This window comes from Podarcis pityusensis, assembly GCF_964106645.2.
Source record: "Podarcis pityusensis genome assembly, chromosome: 11".
Taxonomy (NCBI): domain Eukaryota; kingdom Metazoa; phylum Chordata; class Lepidosauria; order Squamata; family Lacertidae; genus Podarcis; species Podarcis pityusensis.
In genome coordinates this window covers 18,165,250-18,184,621 of record NC_138036.1, presented here as the reverse complement: position 1 = coordinate 18,184,621, position 19,372 = coordinate 18,165,250, and the positions used below count along the sequence as shown (strand labels likewise).

At 44.3% G+C, this 19,372-nt stretch overlaps 1 protein-coding gene across 3 annotated transcripts in view; it reads left to right on the top strand.

Annotated features, from left to right (window-relative positions):
- RICTOR (RPTOR independent companion of MTOR complex 2) overlaps positions 1-19,372 on the top strand; it is a 62,709-nt gene that overhangs the window by 25,822 nt on the left and 17,515 nt on the right. Inside the window, exons 13-24 of one of the 3 annotated variants that reach the window (XM_080972229.1) lie at positions 1,123-1,213; positions 1,319-1,385; positions 1,499-1,579; positions 4,074-4,174; positions 12,320-12,482; positions 12,827-12,928; positions 13,029-13,075; positions 14,425-14,560; positions 15,990-16,037; positions 16,604-16,803; positions 18,191-18,317; positions 18,886-19,050. In XM_080972229.1, the coding sequence (XP_080828355.1) occupies positions 1,123-1,213; positions 1,319-1,385; positions 1,499-1,579; positions 4,074-4,174; positions 12,320-12,482; positions 12,827-12,928; positions 13,029-13,075; positions 14,425-14,560; positions 15,990-16,037; positions 16,604-16,803; positions 18,191-18,317; positions 18,886-19,050 (1,328 nt within the window). Of the gene's footprint in view, positions 1-1,122; positions 1,214-1,318; positions 1,386-1,498; positions 1,580-4,073; positions 4,175-12,319; positions 12,483-12,826; positions 12,929-13,028; positions 13,076-14,424; positions 14,561-15,989; positions 16,038-16,600; positions 16,804-18,190; positions 18,318-18,885; positions 19,051-19,372 lie in introns of all 3 variants that reach the window. The other 2 variants (XM_080972228.1, XM_080972230.1) reach the window with 2 other exon arrangements.

Sequence of the window (19,372 nt, the reverse complement as noted above, 5' to 3'; positions counted from 1 at the left end):
AGCCAAGCAGCAGCTTGAAGTGCTTACTGATTAATTCATCTGCTGCTTGGCCTTCATGGCATCCCTTTCCCCCCTCTCCATTAATGATTCCTGCAGTGTTCACTTGCACATATGAACTGCAGATGGTGCAAACAGCAGAGAAAAATAAGAGCATAAACAATAGTATAACAACGTTAAATAAGAGGTGGCAAGGGGCAGTGGTGCAGACAGATGCTAAGATTTTGTTTTGCAACAGGGCTGAATGTGTCATGCCTCTGTCCCCACTTTTGCTCTGATATGCTCAGGCAGTCCCTACACTTCCCTGTACCACCTTTCCACTCTTATGAGGATGTACTGCTAAGAGCTGGGCTTTTTCTGGGTATTTCACTAGACCCCCTTTATTCCTGCCGCCACCACAGATACTATTTATCTGAATACTTAACCCTAATGTAGCCAAGAATGAGGCATGTGGTGTAATGAAACTAATTGGCTAAGCATAAATAAAAAGGTTTCAACATGACTTGCGTACATAAACATACGGCTTCAGTTTTCTTGCATTTACAAGAATGGCTGTTATAAGGTGGTTCCTATACAGTTAGCCTGCAACTTGTGTGCATTCAGCTTTTCACGCGTGGTAAAATTAAAGGGGAAAAAATGGAAAGAGGGCAGGGCTAGAAGGGATGTAAGAAATCCACATCATCCCTCATATACATGGTCTCTCATCAGGGATGTTGCATTAACAGAGAATCTTTGAGGTTCCTTCCAACTCTGTGGTTCTGAAACCTGAAACATGTAAAGTTTTACTAAAGTGTGGAAAAAGTACATTTTACTTGCCTTTAGAATAGGTCCACCTTGTGTACTTTCATATGTCACTGACTTGTATGTCTTTCTGAGATAAATGTGAGACTATTAGTGCCTACTGTAATTTAAACCTGATACCATTTATTATGTGATTAACTAAATGGTAGCTTATGTGTATTTATGTAGCTATAAAGCACACATGCTAGCATAGAAATCAAGAGGAACAAGCAGGAGACAAGGAGAGCGAAATAATACCAAATCAAAATGAAAGGTGACTAGGGATTATACTCCATTGCTCTTGTTAATTAAACTCAGAATTTTTACTCGATGGCTTTCTTGTAGATCCAAGCAGGTTTCAAGATAGTTGGAGACTTTCTGATGGTTTTGTAGCTGCAGAAGCTAAAGTTATATTACCTCACCGAGCCAGATCAAGGTATTGTGTTATCAAAAGCATTAGTGCCATTTCTGCCTGCTTCATTTAGATAATATGAAAGAGAACATGAAGTTGATCTCAATTTTCTTTTGCACATTTATCTAGGCCTGACCTCATGGACAACTACTTGGCGCTGGTTCTCTCTGCTTTCATTAGAAATGGACTCTTAGAAGTACGTTCAGACTTTCATTTAAATGACAATTAGTTAACTCTATTGTAGTAGGTTCTGGGCAAAGCAGAACAGTGAGATGGTTACAATAGAGTTTCACTTCTTACTTACTCCAGGGTCTAGTTGAAGTAATCACAAGCAGCGATGACCATGTATCCGTCAGAGCAACAATCTTACTTGGGGAACTTTTGCATATGGTAAGGAAGACTTTGTTTCATGTACTGATGGTTAAATTCTTTACTTTGGGAATCTTCCAAGGATGGAAGAAAACAAAATAATTTTAAAAGGAATATTTTACTTAAGGAAGAAGGTATAGTTACCCAAAGAATTCTCTGGTTCCCTGGAAGTGTGTCCTTGCCCCAGTAAAAGAAGCAGTAGGTTATAAAAAGGTCATAGGATCGTAGAATTGTAGAGTTGGAAGATACCCCGAGGGTGATCTAGTCCAACCCCCTTAAATGCAGGAATATCAACTAGATCATACATGACAGATGGCCATCCAACCTTTGCTTAAAAACCTCCAATGAAGGAGAGTCCACGCTTATCATGGGAGTCTGTTCCACTATCAACAAGTTCTTACTGTGAGAAAATTATTTCATCTCCTTTCTTTTAACTCGAATCCATTGGTTTGGGTCCTATCCACCAGAGCAGGAGAAAACAAGCTTGCTCTATCCTCCCATGTGACAGCCCTTTAGATATTTGAAGATGGCTATCATATCTCCTCTGAGTCTCCTCTTTAACAGGCTAAACATACCCAACTCCCTCCACTGTTCCTCTTAAGGCTTGGTTTTCAGACCCTTGATCATTTTGGTTGCCCTCCTCTGCACACGTTTCAGCTTGTCAATATTCTCCTTAAATTGTGTTGCCTAGAACTGGACACAGTACTCCAGCTGTGATCTGACCAAGGCAGAATAGAGTGGTTCTGTGACTTTTCTTGATGGGAACACTATACTTCTGTTGTTGCAACCTAGAATAACATTAGCTTCTTTTGCTGCTGCATCACACTGTTGACTCGTGTGAAGCTTGTAGTCTACTAAAACCGCTAGATCCTTTTCACATGTACTACTAGCAATCCAGGTGTTCCCCATCTTAAATTTGTGCAGCTGGATCTTTCACTTCCTTCCTGCTGCTATGATTCAAAATCCTGCTGCCTTGCTGAGAACTACCAGAAGGACTAAGGACTGTGTCAAAATAAAAAAAATCCTTCCAGTAGCACCTTTAAGACCAACTAAGTTAGTTCTTGGTATGAGCTTTCGTGTGCAAGCACACTTCTTCAGATACACTGAAACAGAAGTTGCCAGATCCTTCTATATAGTGAGAAGGTGGGGAGGGGTATTATTCTTTGGCGTAAGGTTTGGCCTGTTAAATGGACATAAATCTGACATCAAGAATCACAAAACAGAGAAACCAGTAGGAGAACACTTCAATCTCCCAGGACATTCTATACAAGATCTCAAAGTAGCTGTTTTACTACAAAGGAATTTCAGAAATAGACTGGAAAGAGAAGCTGCTGAATTGCAACTCATTACCAAACTTAAAACCATGGAGAGACCTGGTTTGAACAAAGACATTGGATTCTTATCCCATTATACATGACTAAGCCATTTCTCACCTTCTCACCCCTTGCCTTTTCCTGTAAGACCTATTACAGTCGTTAAGAGTCGTCAGCAGGCTCATCTCAGCTATCTGCCAATCTCCCATTCCCACCACCCTTCTGAGTAATACCCCTCCCCACCTTCTCACTATATAGAAGGATCTGGCAACTTCTGTTTCAGTGTATCTGAAGAAGTGTGCTTGCACACGAAAGCTCATACCAAGAACTAACTTAGTTGGTCTTAAAGGTGCTACTGGAAGGATTTTTTTTATTTTGACTATGGCAGACCAACACGGCTACCTATCTGTAATAAGGACTGTGTGTAAGCATGGCTCCTGCCCAGTCAAGTTTCCTGTAGACTTGTCTCAGCTATGGAAACTCGGCTAGTTCACTGATGGATCCACGCTTTCTTCAGTGCATTACCGACCATCCCTGGATGGCTATTTAATGCTGGCTCAAGAGAACACAGTCCGCTCTCATATTAGTTTACAAGCTCCATCTTCATCATTCATTATTTCTGTAGGTTGTTAATTTTGTACTTTTAGAATTAAGAGCCCCAGCTATAAAAGTCATTCTCCAGAGAAGCAGCTGAGTTAGTCTTTTGCAGAAAAAGCAAGACTCTAAAGATTAATATTTCTTATAGCATAAGCTATAATAAATAGCTTACATTCAACTTCATTAGACACATGAATCCGCTGCTTGTTGGCTCCTTTAATGCGGTTTGCTAACTGATAATATCTCAAGGAAGTGGGTTTTCCAAGAGAATTGTTAGAAATCTTTTCTAAGCCTGCAACATATACTAGCAGTTAGCAAATGCCTTTTCTACAGTTGTCAAATTTAATTGTTTGGAACAAACTTAGTTGGTCTCTAAGGTGCTACTGATCAATTTAAAAAAATAAATTATGTCAAATTCAGTATTTACTTAAAAAAAAAGAAATCTGCTTTAGCTGAATTGTATCTGAAGTGGAAAGAAAAGGGGAAAGCGATTTTCTTTTGGCAGAGTTCTGTTTGTATACTGTTCAAGTTAAATAGGTTTTCATTGGGTGGGACCTGGACTATATCTGAAAATGAAAATCTGTGACGTTTCTTCTCTTTTTCAGGCAAACACCATTCTTCCTCATTGTCATAGCCATCACTTACACTGCTTACCAACTTTAATGAACATGGCAGCTTCTTTTGACATCGCAAAGGAGAAGAGACAGTAAGCATACATTTTAGTAACCTGCTGAAGTTACCCTAAATTGGCATATCCAATTCAGTATAGCTGCACTTCTTCTTACGACTTATCTAAATGGGTGGCTTTAGTGATTTTATATATTTGAAATTAGAAGCCAGAGCAGTGGGCATGAATACAGAGCAGTGGGCATGATAGTAAAAACATTTATTAATGGGTACCATGTCTGAAAGGCTTTCAAGATAAAAAAAACCCAGCAGAAACAGGGCGAAGAGCAGGAAGAAACAAAAGCCATGAAAACAAGGACACAAGTTTCTCTTCTTCTTTTGGCTAATAAACTAAGCTATCTAATATGTACATCGTATGTACACAAAGTCCACCTTCCATACAGTGGGGAAATTAAGAATTTTTCTTCACCCTGTATTACAGATAATTAATCTCATTGACCTAGTTTACATGTAATGCAAAGCCAAGCCATTTAGGTTCCTGGATTGAAGATTGCAGCCACTTGACCTCCTCCCCCAGTTTGCTGCTGCTGTGCTACCCAGGGCTAAATCATGGGACTAAGCCATGGTTTGGTGCTCCAGATGAACCACAAGCTATAATCAGGGGTAGTATTAAATTAATTCAAAGTAGGTGCATTGAAAGTAATGGCATGGTCAGTTTAGGTCCATTCATTTCAGTGGGTCTAAGTAAAAGTTAGTTGAGTACAACCCCAGGGTTTGTCCGTGGTTTACTGCTTGTGATACAGGGGAGACAGTCCACAAGCCCACGTTTGGATGTAATGCTTAGGTTGAGAGGAGCACTGCAGCCATAATCTACACTTTGGAATCCTGCACATTTGTTCGTTTGCATTAAGCCATGGTTTAGCTTTGCATGAGGTGCTCTCTGGCCCAGTGCTTGGTGCCCAGTGTTACACGCACAGACTTCTGTCGCGGAGCAGATTTGAGGGGACATACAGGTTGCTGTAAAGGAGAGGAAGGGGAAGTTTTGTTGCACAAGAGCAAGTCCATTCCTTGTGTATGGGCAGTTTTGGATTCGACCTATGGTCTTCCTTACCAAGTGTGTTGACTTAGGCTTGGAAACAAACAAGCAAACTTGACGTTTGTCAGGTTTCCCAGAATCAACATTTAGCAGATATCTAAAGAATTCAGGAATTCAGGCTGCAATGCCTGTATCACTAGAGGAGCTCTACCATTGATTTCCAAATTAGGATTTTATCCAAAATTACTAGCTGACAAATTTACTCAGGGATTTTGCTTCCTGTAAAACCTGAATATTTGTCTTGCCAAAACAGCTCTTGATTAAGACAGATTGTGCTTGTTTAAAATGAAAACAATAAGCACGGCTTTCTAGTTTTCTTGTTCTGAAGTTTTCATTTGTTTTCAAGTGTGTTAATATTTCTGTTTGGACTTTATGTGCAAGTCCTCAGAAACTCAGTACAGTTTATAATATGTTCTGTGAAGCAACATCCTGTACCCGCCAAAATTACAAGCCATTAACAAATTTTATTGGACACACTACACAAAAACCATTCATGCAATGAGTGATTATGCCAGCAGCACTGGTTCAGTAAATTCGTAAGCCCTTTGGTATCCTTATTTCCTTTTAAATATATATATAGAGAGAGAGAGGAAGAATTGTGATTCATAGTGTAAGGGAGGTTTTGATATATTCAAGACTATTTAATCTGGTGTTTTTTATCATCTTTACCACTCATTTACATCTTCATAAGTTTTTCCCATTTAAATATACGTACTGAGAAAATACCTATTAGGAATCTATTGCAGTGTTCATGTAATTGATTTAAATGTTTCCCCAGTTGACCCCATTTAAAAAAAAACCTTTTCTTCATCAATACAAAAAAGAACTACTGCCATTTGACATGGTTACATAAAATCACTTTAAACAGTGGCCTAATCAATCTGTACCAAAATATAACTGATTTGGAACAATTGTATAAAGAACAATTGAATGAATAGTTATTCTGACAAGTATCAGGTAACGTCTTGTAAAATACAAATTGCATGAGAAAGCTCATTTTATCACATACCTTGGGGTGTGGGGGTGGAATCCCTAATCTGTAACAGAATGTTCAGAGTGTAATCTGATTTCAGCTGCTTTTCCCTGTTGAAATAAAGGTTGCATCTTGCTCAGATCAGTAGCAAACCTCTCAGTGGTTTTCATGGTTCTAAGTTGTGATGGGACGATGAGCTGCTTGTGTGTAAAATCCTAGTCCCTCAGAGTTTGGTCAAGTTTGCAAACCTCTGTCTGTAACGGAGCCCCTTAAACATGGCTCCGTCAGTCGCTGGCAGATTCCGACAGTGGTTGCTTTCGGAATCGCTTCCAACATAAAAGCTCCTTAACGGAAACACGTCTTCTGGACTCTCTGCGTGACAGTTTCCGGCGAGGAGTGGGTGTCCCTACAGGAGGTCCTGAAACCTCCCCACTGTTTTCGCTGGAAGTGTCTCTGAGCCATCCCTCCAGCTCCCTTTCCCTCAGCTCAGCTCCTCTCCCCCTACTGGTTCCCTCTTCAGCTGCTGAGTCTCTCCCAACCTGTGTGAGCCCTTTCACTTCCCTTCCTTCCGATGGCAGTTCCCTGACATCCACCTCCCCTCCAGGGCCCCCTTCATCCCCTCTCGCCCCCTCCTCTACGGGCGGTGAGGAGGCAAAACCCCGGAAGGAACTTCCTTCATCTTCCGATGTCCCGAACACTTCTCTCCACCTGTTGCGGTTCCTGGTCTCGAAGTACTCCTCCTCCTCAGAGTCCATCTCCCCTTCCCCTTCCGATTCCGAGAATCCTTCCAACTCCTCCTCCTCATCGGTGGTCCCAAAGTATTCCCTCCGGAACCTCTCCACAGGCTGAGGTTTCCTTGGGAACCTTTGATGGAACGTTTCTATCAATACCTCGTCATTGATATCTTCTGCCATTACCCAAGTGTTTTCTGACTCTGGTTCTCCTTCCCACGCTACCAAATACTCCACCTGATCCCCCTTCCATCTGGCGTCGAGGATTTCTGCCACATGGCTGCTGCATTCCCTTTCTTCTATGACCGGTCCCCGAGTGGCCATCCCTTCTCGTCCCCCCTCATACGGTGACAGTAACGACCTGTGAAATACTGGGTGCAGTTTCATGTGGTTGGGTAACCGGAGCCTGAAAGCCACTGGGTTGACCTGTTGAATGACCTCAAAGGGACCCAATCTCCTGGGTCTTAATTTCTTACAACCTCCTTTGAACGGCAACCCTTGGGTTGACAGCCACACCCTATCTCCCACCCTTATGGTTTCACCTTCCCTTCGGTTCTTGTCTGCCTGCCTCTTGTATTCTTCCTTCGCCCTTTCTAAGTTGAGTTGGAGCTGACGATGGATTGCTTCCATTTCTTCTACAAAATGCTCGGCTGCCGGGACACCCCATCTCTCCCCTTCTCCCCCTGGGAAAGCCCTGGGATGACACCCATAATTAGCCAAGAAGGGGCTCATCCCTGTGGACACATTCTCGGCATTGTTGTAGGCAAATTCCGCCAGCGCCAACTTTTCTACCCAGTCATTCTCTCTGTCATTGACATAACACCTCAGGTATTGCTGGAGGACCCCGTTTGCTCTTTCCGACTGCCCGTTGGTTTCAGGGTGCCGGGCAGTCGAAAAGTTGACCTCCACCTGCAGTAAGCTCATGAGCTTCCTCCAGAACCTGGAAGTAAATTGTTTTCCTCGGTCTGAGACCACCCTCAATGGCACCCCGTGCAACCTAAAAATGTGTTCTACAAATAACTTCGCTGTCTCTTCCGCCGTGACTGCATGCGAGCAGGCTACAAAGTGGCACATCTTTGTTAGTAGGTCTACCACCACCATGATGGCTGTTTTCCCCTTGGACTTCGGCAGATCAGTCATAAAATCTATCGACACTGCCTCCCAAGGTCGTTCTGGGGTTGGTAAGGGTTCTAATAGCCCCGCCGGTGCCCGCCTCTCCCCTTTGGCTCGCTGGCATTGCTCACACCCTCTTACATACTCCCGTACATCTTCCCTCACCTTAGGCCACCAAAATTCCCTGGTGACCAACCACATGGTTTTGTGTTGTCCAAAATGCCCCGCCGTGGGGCTGTCGTGCAACTGCTTGAGTACCCTCCCCCTTAAGTCTCCTTCAGGGATATACAGTGCCCCTTTGTAATACAAAGCTCCATTTCTTTCCTCGAAACCCCCTGGTTCCTCTCCCTCACCCCTAAGACCTCTGAGCTTATTCTGGGCGTATTCATCATTCTCTGTTTCCTCTACCAGTTCTCTTTGTCCCACCAATGCCGCCCCACACACCCAGCGGTCCTCTGGAATGACATGTCTCTCTTCGGGTGCCCCCTCCCCCTCCAAATATTCAGGTTTGCGTGAGAGAGCGTCCGCCCTAATGTTCTCTGGGCCTGGCACGTAACAAATCTCAAAGTTAAATTTGGAGAACTCCTGGGCCCATCTCACTTGCCGTTGGTTGAGCACTCGTGCCGTCCTCCAATACTCTAGGTTCTTGTGGTCAGTGCACACTTGCACCTTATGTTGTGCGCCAATTAGCAGGTGCCTCCATCTCCGGAACGCCTCATGAATGGCTAGTAGTTCTCGGTCATACACCGTGTAGTTCCTCTCGGATTTGTTCAGCTTTCGCGAAAAAAAGGCACACGGTCTCCACTCTGACTCCTCCTTCCCTGGCTGCAGAAGCACCGCCCCAATAGCTCTGTCTGATGCGTCAGTTTCCACTCTCATCGGTTTTTGTAAATCCACATGCAGGAGTTGTTGTTCCGAGGCGAAGGCCCTTTTTAGTTCCTCAAATGCTCGCTCCGCCTCCTCAGTCCAAACGAACTTCTTCTTACTGCTGAGACAGTCCGTAATGGGCGCCGTCAGGTGGGCAAAGTTTCGGATGAACTTACGATAGAAGTTCCCAAATCCTAGGAACCTCTGCACATCCTTCCTTGTTTTGGGTGTTTTCCATTCCAGCACCGCCTGGACCTTGCCGGGATCCATGGCCAATCCCTTGTCTGACAGGCGATACCCCAGGAATTCCACCTCCTTGGTATGAAACTGACACTTCTCCAGTTTCACCCACAGCTGGTTGGCTTGCAGCCTGCTCAACACTTCTCTGACGTCTCTCACATGCTGCTCCTCATTCTCAGAATACACCAACACGTCGTCTAAGAAGGCCACACAATTCTTGTAAAGCAAAGGCCCCAGGACGTGGTTCATAAACGATTGAAAGCACGCGGAGCCTCCTTGTAGGCCGAAGGGCATAACTAAATATTCAAATGCCCCCAAAGGGGTGAACATGGTGGTTTTCCATTCATCCCCCTTCCTTATTCGTATCAGGTTGTACGCCCCCCTTAGGTCCAGTTTAGTAAAAATCTTTCCCTTCCTGACCCTTGTCAAAATGTCGTCAATCCTGGGCATAGGGAAAGCCACTGGTTCTGACACTGCATTTAAGGCCCTGAAGTCACACACAAGCCTCGGCTTGTTCGTGTTTTTTTTATCCACAAAAAACACTGGGCTGCCCCCCACCGCCCTGGACTCTCTGATGAACCCTCTCTTCAGGTTCTTGTCAATGAACTCTCTTAGCTCCTGCATCTCTCTGTCTGACATGGCGTACAGCTTGCCTACAGGGAGCTGTGCCCCAGGGAGTAAATTGATTTGACAGTCAAAGGGTCTATGCGGGGGTAGTTGGTCAGCTTCCCTTTCGCTGAAGACGTCGCGGAGATCTGCGTATTGTCGTGGTACCTTCACGTTCTCCGTTACTTCAGTCCCTGCTAGGGTGGCTTGGGCCCCTGCCAAACCCTTTCCCTCTTTGCAGTGTTCTAAGCAATGTGCTGAACCAAAAGAAACCACTCTCTGATGCCAGCCCACCAGCGGATCATGTAACGCTAGCCAGCTCATCCCCAATATAATGGGAGCTCCTCCCAAGGTGGCCACATTAAACGCTATCAGTTCGGTGTGCCTTGCCACCTTCATTATCATTGGGACGGTCTGCAAGCTGACTTCTCCTCCCAACAGCTCCCTGCCATCGATCGTGGTCACCTGCAGGGGGTTGCTTAAAGGGATCGTCTGTATCTGGTGTTCAGCTGCAAACTCTTTGCTCATGAAATTGCAGGAGCTGCCTGAGTCCAACAGCGCCTTTATCTTTAGAGGGTGTCCGTTTGGCAGCTCTAGCGCCACTTCTATCACTAGGGCGGGTTTAGGAGGTTCTGGCGTGGGCACTTTCACTGCTCTTTGGCCTGGCTGCTGTGCCCCGACGGTGGCAGCCAGGCGTTGGCTTTTACTTGCTTCGGTATTTCTTCCTCTCTTCCCTCCACAGCTCCTACCATCCCTTGCCATTCCTTCCTCTGGGGGCAGACTCTGGCAAAGTGACCTGGCTGTTGGCAGAGATAGCATTTCCGGGCGCCTTTTCCCTCCTTCTTTCCCCCCTTACTGGGCTTTGAAACTGCGCGCGCGCGCGCTGTTCCGATTTCCATCGGCTCTGCCGGCGGGAAAGTTGGCTCTGGAATGTCTGGAATGCGGAACTCCTTCCAACGTTCCCCCTTCCCTTCCCGCCTCTCCAATGCTCTCGCCTCCTGGCGCGCTCCTATGGTCAGCGCTGATTTGGTCAGCTGGTCCATAGACTCCGCCCTGGGCGCCCGGGAAAGTTCGTCTTTCACAGCCGAAGAAAGCCCTTCTTCAAAGAGCATTTGAATGGGTTCCGCCGATAGATCCCACCCCAATTTATGGATCAACATGGTGAACTCAGTCCAGTACTCACGGACAGATCGGCTCCCCTGTTTGCAAGCCATTAACTGTCTGCGGACCACTCCCTGTTCAATATCGCTGGAAAACATCAGATCCATGGCGCGAAAGAACTTCATCGTGTCCTTTAGGACGTCACTATTCGCTGCCATCAGGGGTCTAACCCAGTCTCTCGCCCCCTTTTCAAGATGCCCAATCACGAAAGCCACTCGTGATTCCTCGTCAGGGAATTCATCAAACTGCAGATTGAGGGCATATTGCATCTCTGTCCGAAAGCCATGATAGTCTTTGGGCTCCCCCCCAAACTTCTGCACCAATCCTGGTACCTTTCTGACGAGCTGGGTGTCTTTCCCCTTTTTGTCTGCATCCTGAGCCCTCCTCTCCTCAAGCCTCGCCGTCTGCAGCGCTAGCTGGACCTCCAACACCCGGTACCTTTCTTCCAGGCTTGGACCCGCTCCAGCTCCTGCTTCTCCGGTTCCGGCTGGGTTGCTCATGATGCCTTCTCCTGCACAAGCTGCTCACGAAGACTGTCGGAATGCTGTGATGGGACGATGAGCTGCTTGTGTGTAAAATCCTAGTCCCTCAGAGTTTGGTCAAGTTTGCAAACCTCTGTCTGTAACGGAGCCCCTTAAACATGGCTCCGTCAGTCGCTGGCAGATTCCGACAGTGGTTGCTTTCGGAATCGCTTCCAACATAAAAGCTCCTTAACGGAAACACGTCTTCTGGACTCTCTGCGTGACAGTTTCCGGCGAGGAGTGGGTGTCCCTACAGGAGGTCCTGAAACCTCCCCACTGTTTTCGCTGGAAGTGTCTCTGAGCCATCCCTCCAGCTCCCTTTCCCTCAGCTCAGCTCCTCTCCCCCTACTGGTTCCCTCTTCAGCTGCTGAGTCTCTCCCAACCTGTGTGAGCCCTTTCACTTCCCTTCCTTCCGATGGCAGTTCCCTGACATAAGTTATCTCTAGTCAGGTTCAAATTCTAAATTTTCCCTCTTTTTAAAGCCTGTGATCATGAACCCAGAAATGGAGTGATTACGCTTTAATGAATGAGTTGCGGCTTGCTCCAGAATGCCTGTGATAAACTTTTACAGTAGCCGTTTAAGTAGTCAAGTGGAAGGAACAAATTTAGGCTTAGTTTATATCTGCCTCAGATTAGTTTCTGTAAAAGGTCATCCTTCCATGTTTGAGGCTTGGTCATGCAACTAGGAGCATACTGGCTCCTGGATGCCTCTCCACCATTCTCCCTAGAGCTGTGACAGGCAGGTACAAAGTGGGTCAGGGCTGTGTTGTTCAGGCCATTGTTAGACTTTGAAGCCATCTTCTAGTGCAAAGATCCCTGGGAAATGCAGTTTGACTATATTTCACATGCTTTCAGATCCTTACTAAAGGCAGTAATCTTATAGAAAATTTTGACTGTCAACTTTCCCCCTTGGTAGACGGGCCAGCGCTGCACTAAATTGTCTAAAACGCTTTCATGAAATGAAGAAACGAGGACCGAAACCTTATAGCCTTCATCTAGATCACATTGTTCAGAAAGCCATGTCAACACATCAGCGAAGGGATCAGTATCGTGTGCAGAAAGACATCTTTATTCTAAAGGTAGCTATTTTACTTCAATGTCTGTGATTTTCCTTATTATTTTTGTAAACAGCAAATAATCTTTATTGATTTAAGCTGCATTTCCAAAATAAGAGTTGCTAGGAATTACGAGTTTAAATGAAAACCTTTCATGGGGGGATAGGGTGGGGAAACTGTTGCACTAGAAATCTGACATGGCTTCTGAGTGCAGAGAGAGAGAAAATGTGGGCATACATTTTGGTGGTGGTCTGTCTACAGTTCAGTATATTTTAATAATCTGCAAACTTGTATATTACTTTCTAATGTCGATGCAAGTGTTGCAGAAGTTTGAACTTTGATTTCTCTTCTTCCTTCTGCTATTCAAGGATACTGATGAAGCACTGTTAATTAATCTAAGAGACAGCCAAGTTCTTCATCACAAAGAGAATCTTGAGTGGAATTGGAATCTGATAGGGACCATACTAAAGGTAAGCCGTTAAATGGCTCCCTAATTAACGTCTGAGGATTAAATTGAAATGAAAGGAAGTGGCATACAAGTCTTACAAAACTCTCTTATCTATTTTGCAGTGGCCAAATATCAGTGTAAAGTTCAACAAAGATGAACAGTGGAACAGGTATTCATATTTACTAAAGGGGGGCAGTTCCGTTCTGCCTTGGCAGCTTACTTTTCCTCCTACAACTGCTTCTGGGGGTTCTTGACACTTATAAATTGTGGGGTACATTGTCTGTACAGTCGTACCTTGGAAGTCGAACAGAATCTGTTCTGGAAGTCCGTTCAACTTCCAAAACGTTCGGAAACCAAAGCGTGGCTTCTGAGCCTGCAGCCAATTGGAAACCGCAGAACCCGTGTCAGATTTTCGGGTTCCAAAAGAAAGTTCCAGGTTTCGATTGTTTGGGGGCCAATTTGTTTTGGAGCCAAGGCGTTTGAGATCCAAGGTACGACTGTACTTGAAGACTAGGACCCTCAGTCTCCTAGGTCTTAATCCGACACTCTAACCACTACATCACACTGGCTTCTATTTGCTGTGTGTGTTTTTTCAAAGGTGAAATCATTCATTATTTGCTTTATGTTTTTTACCATCACTTGCTAAGAAATGTGACACATTTCCTGAAAAGGTGCTTACATTTCTGTCTTTTCCCCAGTTACAGTTTTGAATAACCTGGCCTTTGTGTGTTATGAATTAGAAAAGGAAATTCACTGAATTGAATTAACTCTTGGGGAAAAAGGACAGGGATGCTGATCTCGAGTTTCCCCTGCCTAATTGAGTAAGATGGATGGTTACAAGGAATATGACCTTTCTCCTGATGGCACCCTATTTACTGACTGCCTCAGCAAGAGTTGCTTCCCTGACACCAGTGTTTTTCTTTTAAGCACCAGGTCAAGACCCTCCTTGTTTTCATAGGTTTTAAAAAATTGTACTGGGTACATCTCTCTGGTGCATTACATCTTTGGACCAAGTTTCCCAGTTACTGGTTTTATATTGGTTTTAGCTTCTGTGCATGAGCTGATTTTAGATTTGGCTACTGGAATTTTTATAATTGCTTTTAAAGTTTTATTGTGCAAAGTTTTGAATTGTAGCTATATATTTTTAATGTTTCCATATATTGCACATAGAACTTAGTTAAATGGTAGCGTGCAAATAGAATGAATGAGCAAATAAATTAATAAATGCATATTGCTTGGGTTTTTTTGTATTAGGAAACTAATCTGCTCTTCCATCAGCAAGCCAGTACAATCACAAGCAATACATAAGCTAGCAGCAGGGAGCAGGCAGGCTAGTATGGGAAGAGAATGTACTGACTTCACTATGACCCTGTAATAGCATTTGCATTTAAGTACAGGTGCTAACATTTGAAAACATAAAGCCTCTTCGCCATCTCGTAGATAAAACAGTGTGGTATACACATTTGCCTGAAGCTTGCAACAAACTTTTCAGCACCTCATATGTCTGTTTAATGTTAGATTTATACGGCGACTGATGTATTTTTACAAGCCCAGCAGCAAATTGTATGCCAACCTAGATCTGGATTACGCAAAGGCCAAACAGCTCACAGTTGTAGGTTGCCAGTTAACTGAGTATCTCCTTGAATCTGAAGAGGTAAGATTCATTTTGTTTAGCTCTACGTAACAACTAGCAGCTTCCTGTATTGTTGGCATTACGTTTTGACAAGGTTATTACCTTTATTGCATATTCCAAAAAATACTAGAAGATTCATTAGACCAGGTTTGCCAGGTCTAAAGGAAGTGCAATTGGAACATTTGATTCAGGCTGGGAAATATGAGTATTTGCTGGTCAAAATCTTAGAAGAGGAATGGAGTTTATAAAAATGTATGGCTTATCCCGTTGATATATAAAGTTGGGGGTGGGGGAATGTAGCTCATTAGTAAGAGCCCTAAACTGTAGCAATTCATTAATAAAATAAAAATGGCTTGATATCCCTGGAGTTCTTCATAGTCTTTACCCTGCTCCGTAACCTTGCACCGCAGGACATCACTAGGTAAGCCGTATTTAATGGGGGTCTAGTTACCGTCATCCTGATTGGCCAGTGAATCGCTAATTTTAAGCAACTCAGTTAACAAAGCAGCAGATCTCTCAGTTTTATGGGAGGAGAGATCTAGCTGGTTACCAAGTCACTTCTCAGCCAGCTCCCAAGCTCTGCCTATCCTAGCTGCCTAAACTCTAGAGCAGGTATGTCGAACCGGTCGATCGCCGGTTCCCCCCAAAAACCTCAACAACTTTGGTCAACCCAATGGTAGATCACTGCCAGTTTTTTTCTAGTGGGAGTAGATCGCAGTCTCTTGGGTGTTGGACATGCCTGCTCTAGAGGATGAACAGATGCCTTTGGTTCAGAACACACCAGATAATTAAGTTTATTATTCAGAACACACAAGTGTATCCAACAGTGTCGTTCAGCTGATTGTCAAGCTTAACATTAGCAGAGTGGTAGGGGAAGCAATTTGCAATTTCCAACAATTCCTTTTCCACCTGCAGATCCCTGTGCCCCCTAAATCTGCTCTGAAGGGTCTCCCAGTTCTCTGGAGCAGATTTATGAGTGGTGCAAGTGTCTACAGGTTGGAGAGGGAATTGCCAAAAATTGCTTCCCTCTTCATTTCACTGAAGGAAGCCTTATCAGCTGAACAACACCTCTGGAAACAAAGCATAGAAGATAAAATTGCATCCCATTAAATAAACAAAGAAAAATGGTGGTTATAGATCCTGAGACTTGCCCTAGCTGGAATAATAGACACCTGATTCATCCCTTATGCACTGTCGGAGATCCATTATAAGAGGCAGTAGTGGATTCAGGAATCAAAGTCTCCTCTACATTCCTTTGTCTACAAACCAAAGCAGCATGGACTCTAGGAAGCATAATTAGTTAATTGTAGATGAAGACCACTTAATGAAAAATCTAGCTTTCATATTTGTAGAGTTTTGCCTATGAAATTTACACGTTGGCCTGATAGGCTTCAGGATACTGGGAGGGGATGATGCAGAGGTCAAATCAACATGCCCTTTTGCCCCTCAGGAAGGAAGACAGGAAGGAAAGAAGGAAGGAAGGCAGGTGCAACAAAAGGTAGATACAGACTTAAAATTATCTCAACTTTCTGTAGCCTAATGCCTTGCATTCCTAATTCTCTGTGACACATAAGGGGTAACAACTTAAAGGTGTTCGTCCTAGTCTATTTTCTTCTTTTGTTTTTGTTTGACAAAATTCAGAAGCTGGTGGAAGAGGGAAAGGACCAGAAGGTGTTATGTTCACTTTTGTAAAAACCTGTTCTTGAGCTGCTTCACTCGTCACCTGCCACTGTTAAGCGCTCACAAAACCTGGGACTGCCTGAGGCTTATTTACTGTACTCTTGTGACAGCTATAATCCCCACAGGAATTGACTTTTCAGCTTGTGACAAGATCACCTGAGGGCAGTATCACCACAGATTCTCCCCACATTTTAAAGTTTACACATGTTGCAGCGTTTTCACAATGAAGGGTTTTCTTCTGGTTTTAATTTATCGGGTGCTTTTCGGTTTGATGGTTGCCTTCTTTCTCTTGAGCCCAAAGAAATGTAAATGGGTGTCTTTTTTCAATGAGGCAGGGAAATGCTGCCAAAGGAACTGAAGTTTTTTCCTTTCTCTTTGAAGCAGGATGGACATGGTTACCTCGAAGAGTTAGTGAAAGATATTGTACACTGGCTCAATTCTTCTTCTGGACTGAAACCAGAACGCAGCCTCCAGAACAATGGGTTACTTAACACTCTTAGTCAGCACTACTTCTTGTTTTTTGGTACGCTCTCCTGTCAACCCCACGGAGTGAAAATGCTTGAAAAGTGTAACGTATTTCAGTGGTAAGCATTATCTTCAGTTATAAGAATCTTTTGAACTACTCAGATCCTGGAAGTTTTAAAACGAATTCTTTCACTGTTCTTTAAATTTCTGTATAACTAGACATGGTTAATTGACCCTAACTTTTACATTTTTTGTAAAAAGATAAATAGATTACCAAAGGAACTAGGTTGCATATACTGTTAAAAGTTGAATGAGCTCATCCAAACCATCTATATTTCATCTACATTATTAAGAATAGTAAAGGTAAAGGTACCCCTGCCTGTATGGGCCAGTCTTGCCGGACTCTAGGGTTGTGCGCTCATCTCACTCTATAGGCCGGGAGCCAGCGCTGTCCGCAGACACTTCCGGATCACGTGGCCAGTGTGACAAGCTGCATCTGGCGAGCCAGCGCAGCACACGGAACGCCGTTTACCTTCCCGCTGGTAAGCGGTCCCTATTTATCTACTTGCACCCGGAGGTGCTTTCGAACTGCTAGGTTGGCAGGCACTGGGACCGAACGACAGGAGCGCACCCCGCCGCGGGGATTCGAACCACCGACCATACGATCGGCAAGTCCTAGGCGCTGAGGTTTTACCCACAACGCCACCCGCGTCACCCATTAAGAATAGTACTAGATTCAAAAGTGTGCAATTAGATTTTATGAAAGTACATTTTAAAAAGAAAATATGCAAAACATTCCCCCAAGTCTGTATTTGTTTATAAAGTTTTTAACTAATCTATAGACCAAGCATGCTTTCATTTTTCAGGAAAAAGAAAGCTTTCAATGCTGAAAGCTGGAGAAAACTCTCCAGCTTCCATTCAATAGAAATAATTTATATCCTATTTGACTACATGGGATTTTAGGGTAACTTAGCAGGGGGACGCAGGTGGTGCTGTGGTCTAAACCACTGAGCCTCTTGGGCTTGCCGATCAGAAGGTCAGTGGTTCGAATCCCCGCTACGGGGTGAGCTCCCATTCCTCGGTCCCAGCTCCTGTCAACCTAGCAGTTTGAAAGCACGACCAAAAAGCGCAAGTAGATAAATAGGTGGTGGGAAGGTAAATGGCATTCCTGTGCACTGCTCTGGTTTCGGTGCTTCGTTGCGCCAGAAGCGGTTTAGTTATGCTGGCCACATGACCCGGAAAAACTCTGCAGACAAATGCCGGCTCCCTCAGCCTGTAAAGCAAGATGAGCATTGCAACCCCAGAGTCATCTGCAACTGGACTTAACTGTCAGGGGTCCTTTACCTTTACCTTTTTTAGCAGGGGGAAGAAATATTCCTGGCCTGAAGAACTTAGTTTAAAATTTGATAGTGGAGAAAGGCAACCAAAGAAGGAAAAATGGAGGGACTTTTAAAGTTAGTCCAATTCTCATACAGATTTACAATTAATGTTTTCATCTTTTTCCAGTCTTCTTAATCTTTGCTCCTTGAAGAACCAGGATCACTTACTCAAACTGACTGTTTCTAGTTTGGACTACAGTAGAGATGGATTAGCAAGAGTCATTCTTTCCAAAATCCTAACTGCATCTACAGATGTAAGTGACAACTCCTCTAAATGCCTACATTCTGAAGATTATATTTAATGGATGTTTTCACAGGGTGGTGTTACGGATAGAACGTTGGCCTAGGGAGACCTAGGTGTAAATACGTTTTTGATCTCAGCCCTGAGCTTGTAACTTTGGATCAGTCGCTTTCTCTCAGCCTCAGTATAATCTCAAGGCAGTATATCATTTGCATTTAATTTTAATGGCTTGTTAAATGAATGGCTCTAGGTGTTCTGCATCAATATATGTGAGCTAAAAGTAGGGAGAGGTATAGGTGCAGCCGCACCACCTTGACCTTCTTGTGTTAAGCGGTAGGGTCTGAACATGCTTAAAAGCCTCCTTCAGAATTTTCCGCTCACTATGAGAAGATTTTAAGTGGAACCTGCGCTCTCATTGATGTTGGTGTGCTTGTGTGTATACCCCTGACCACTTCCCACACTGTATATGTTCAAGCTGAGTGCTTGGAGAGAGAGCATGGATCTGGCTTTCTGTGTGCAAAATCTACTTTTCTCTACTGTATTTCCCGTGCCGTTGATTTGCTTGTTTACTTGCTTCGTAGAGCTGTAGGCTATATGCCACAAAACACTTACGAGTACTGCTGAGAGCCAACGTAGAGTTCTTCAGCAACTGGGGAATCGAGTTACTGGTCACCCAGCTCCATGACAAGAATAAAGCCATTTCTTCTGAAGCACTTGATATCCTCGATGAGGCATGTGAAGACAAGGTGAGAATCCTGCCGTCCATTCTCAAGTTACCATGAATGAATACTGTTGTGTATCAGTTTATTGAGAAGCACGTCATACTTCTCATGCAATGGTCTTAGGCCTGGGTGATATATCAACCAAGACCGGTCCATGATGTCGGCTTTACTCAGCGGTATATCACTGGTGAAACCGCCACTGCTCCTGAGTCCCTCTGCTAGCGACTTCCTCCAGCGGGTATTGCTTGTTCCTCCCTCTGCATCTTTTAACTGCTCAGCTGAGGAGTGTGTGGTTGTTGCTCCCCTCCGAGCAGTTAAAGGATCCCCCAGCTCAGCCCTGGCTCCT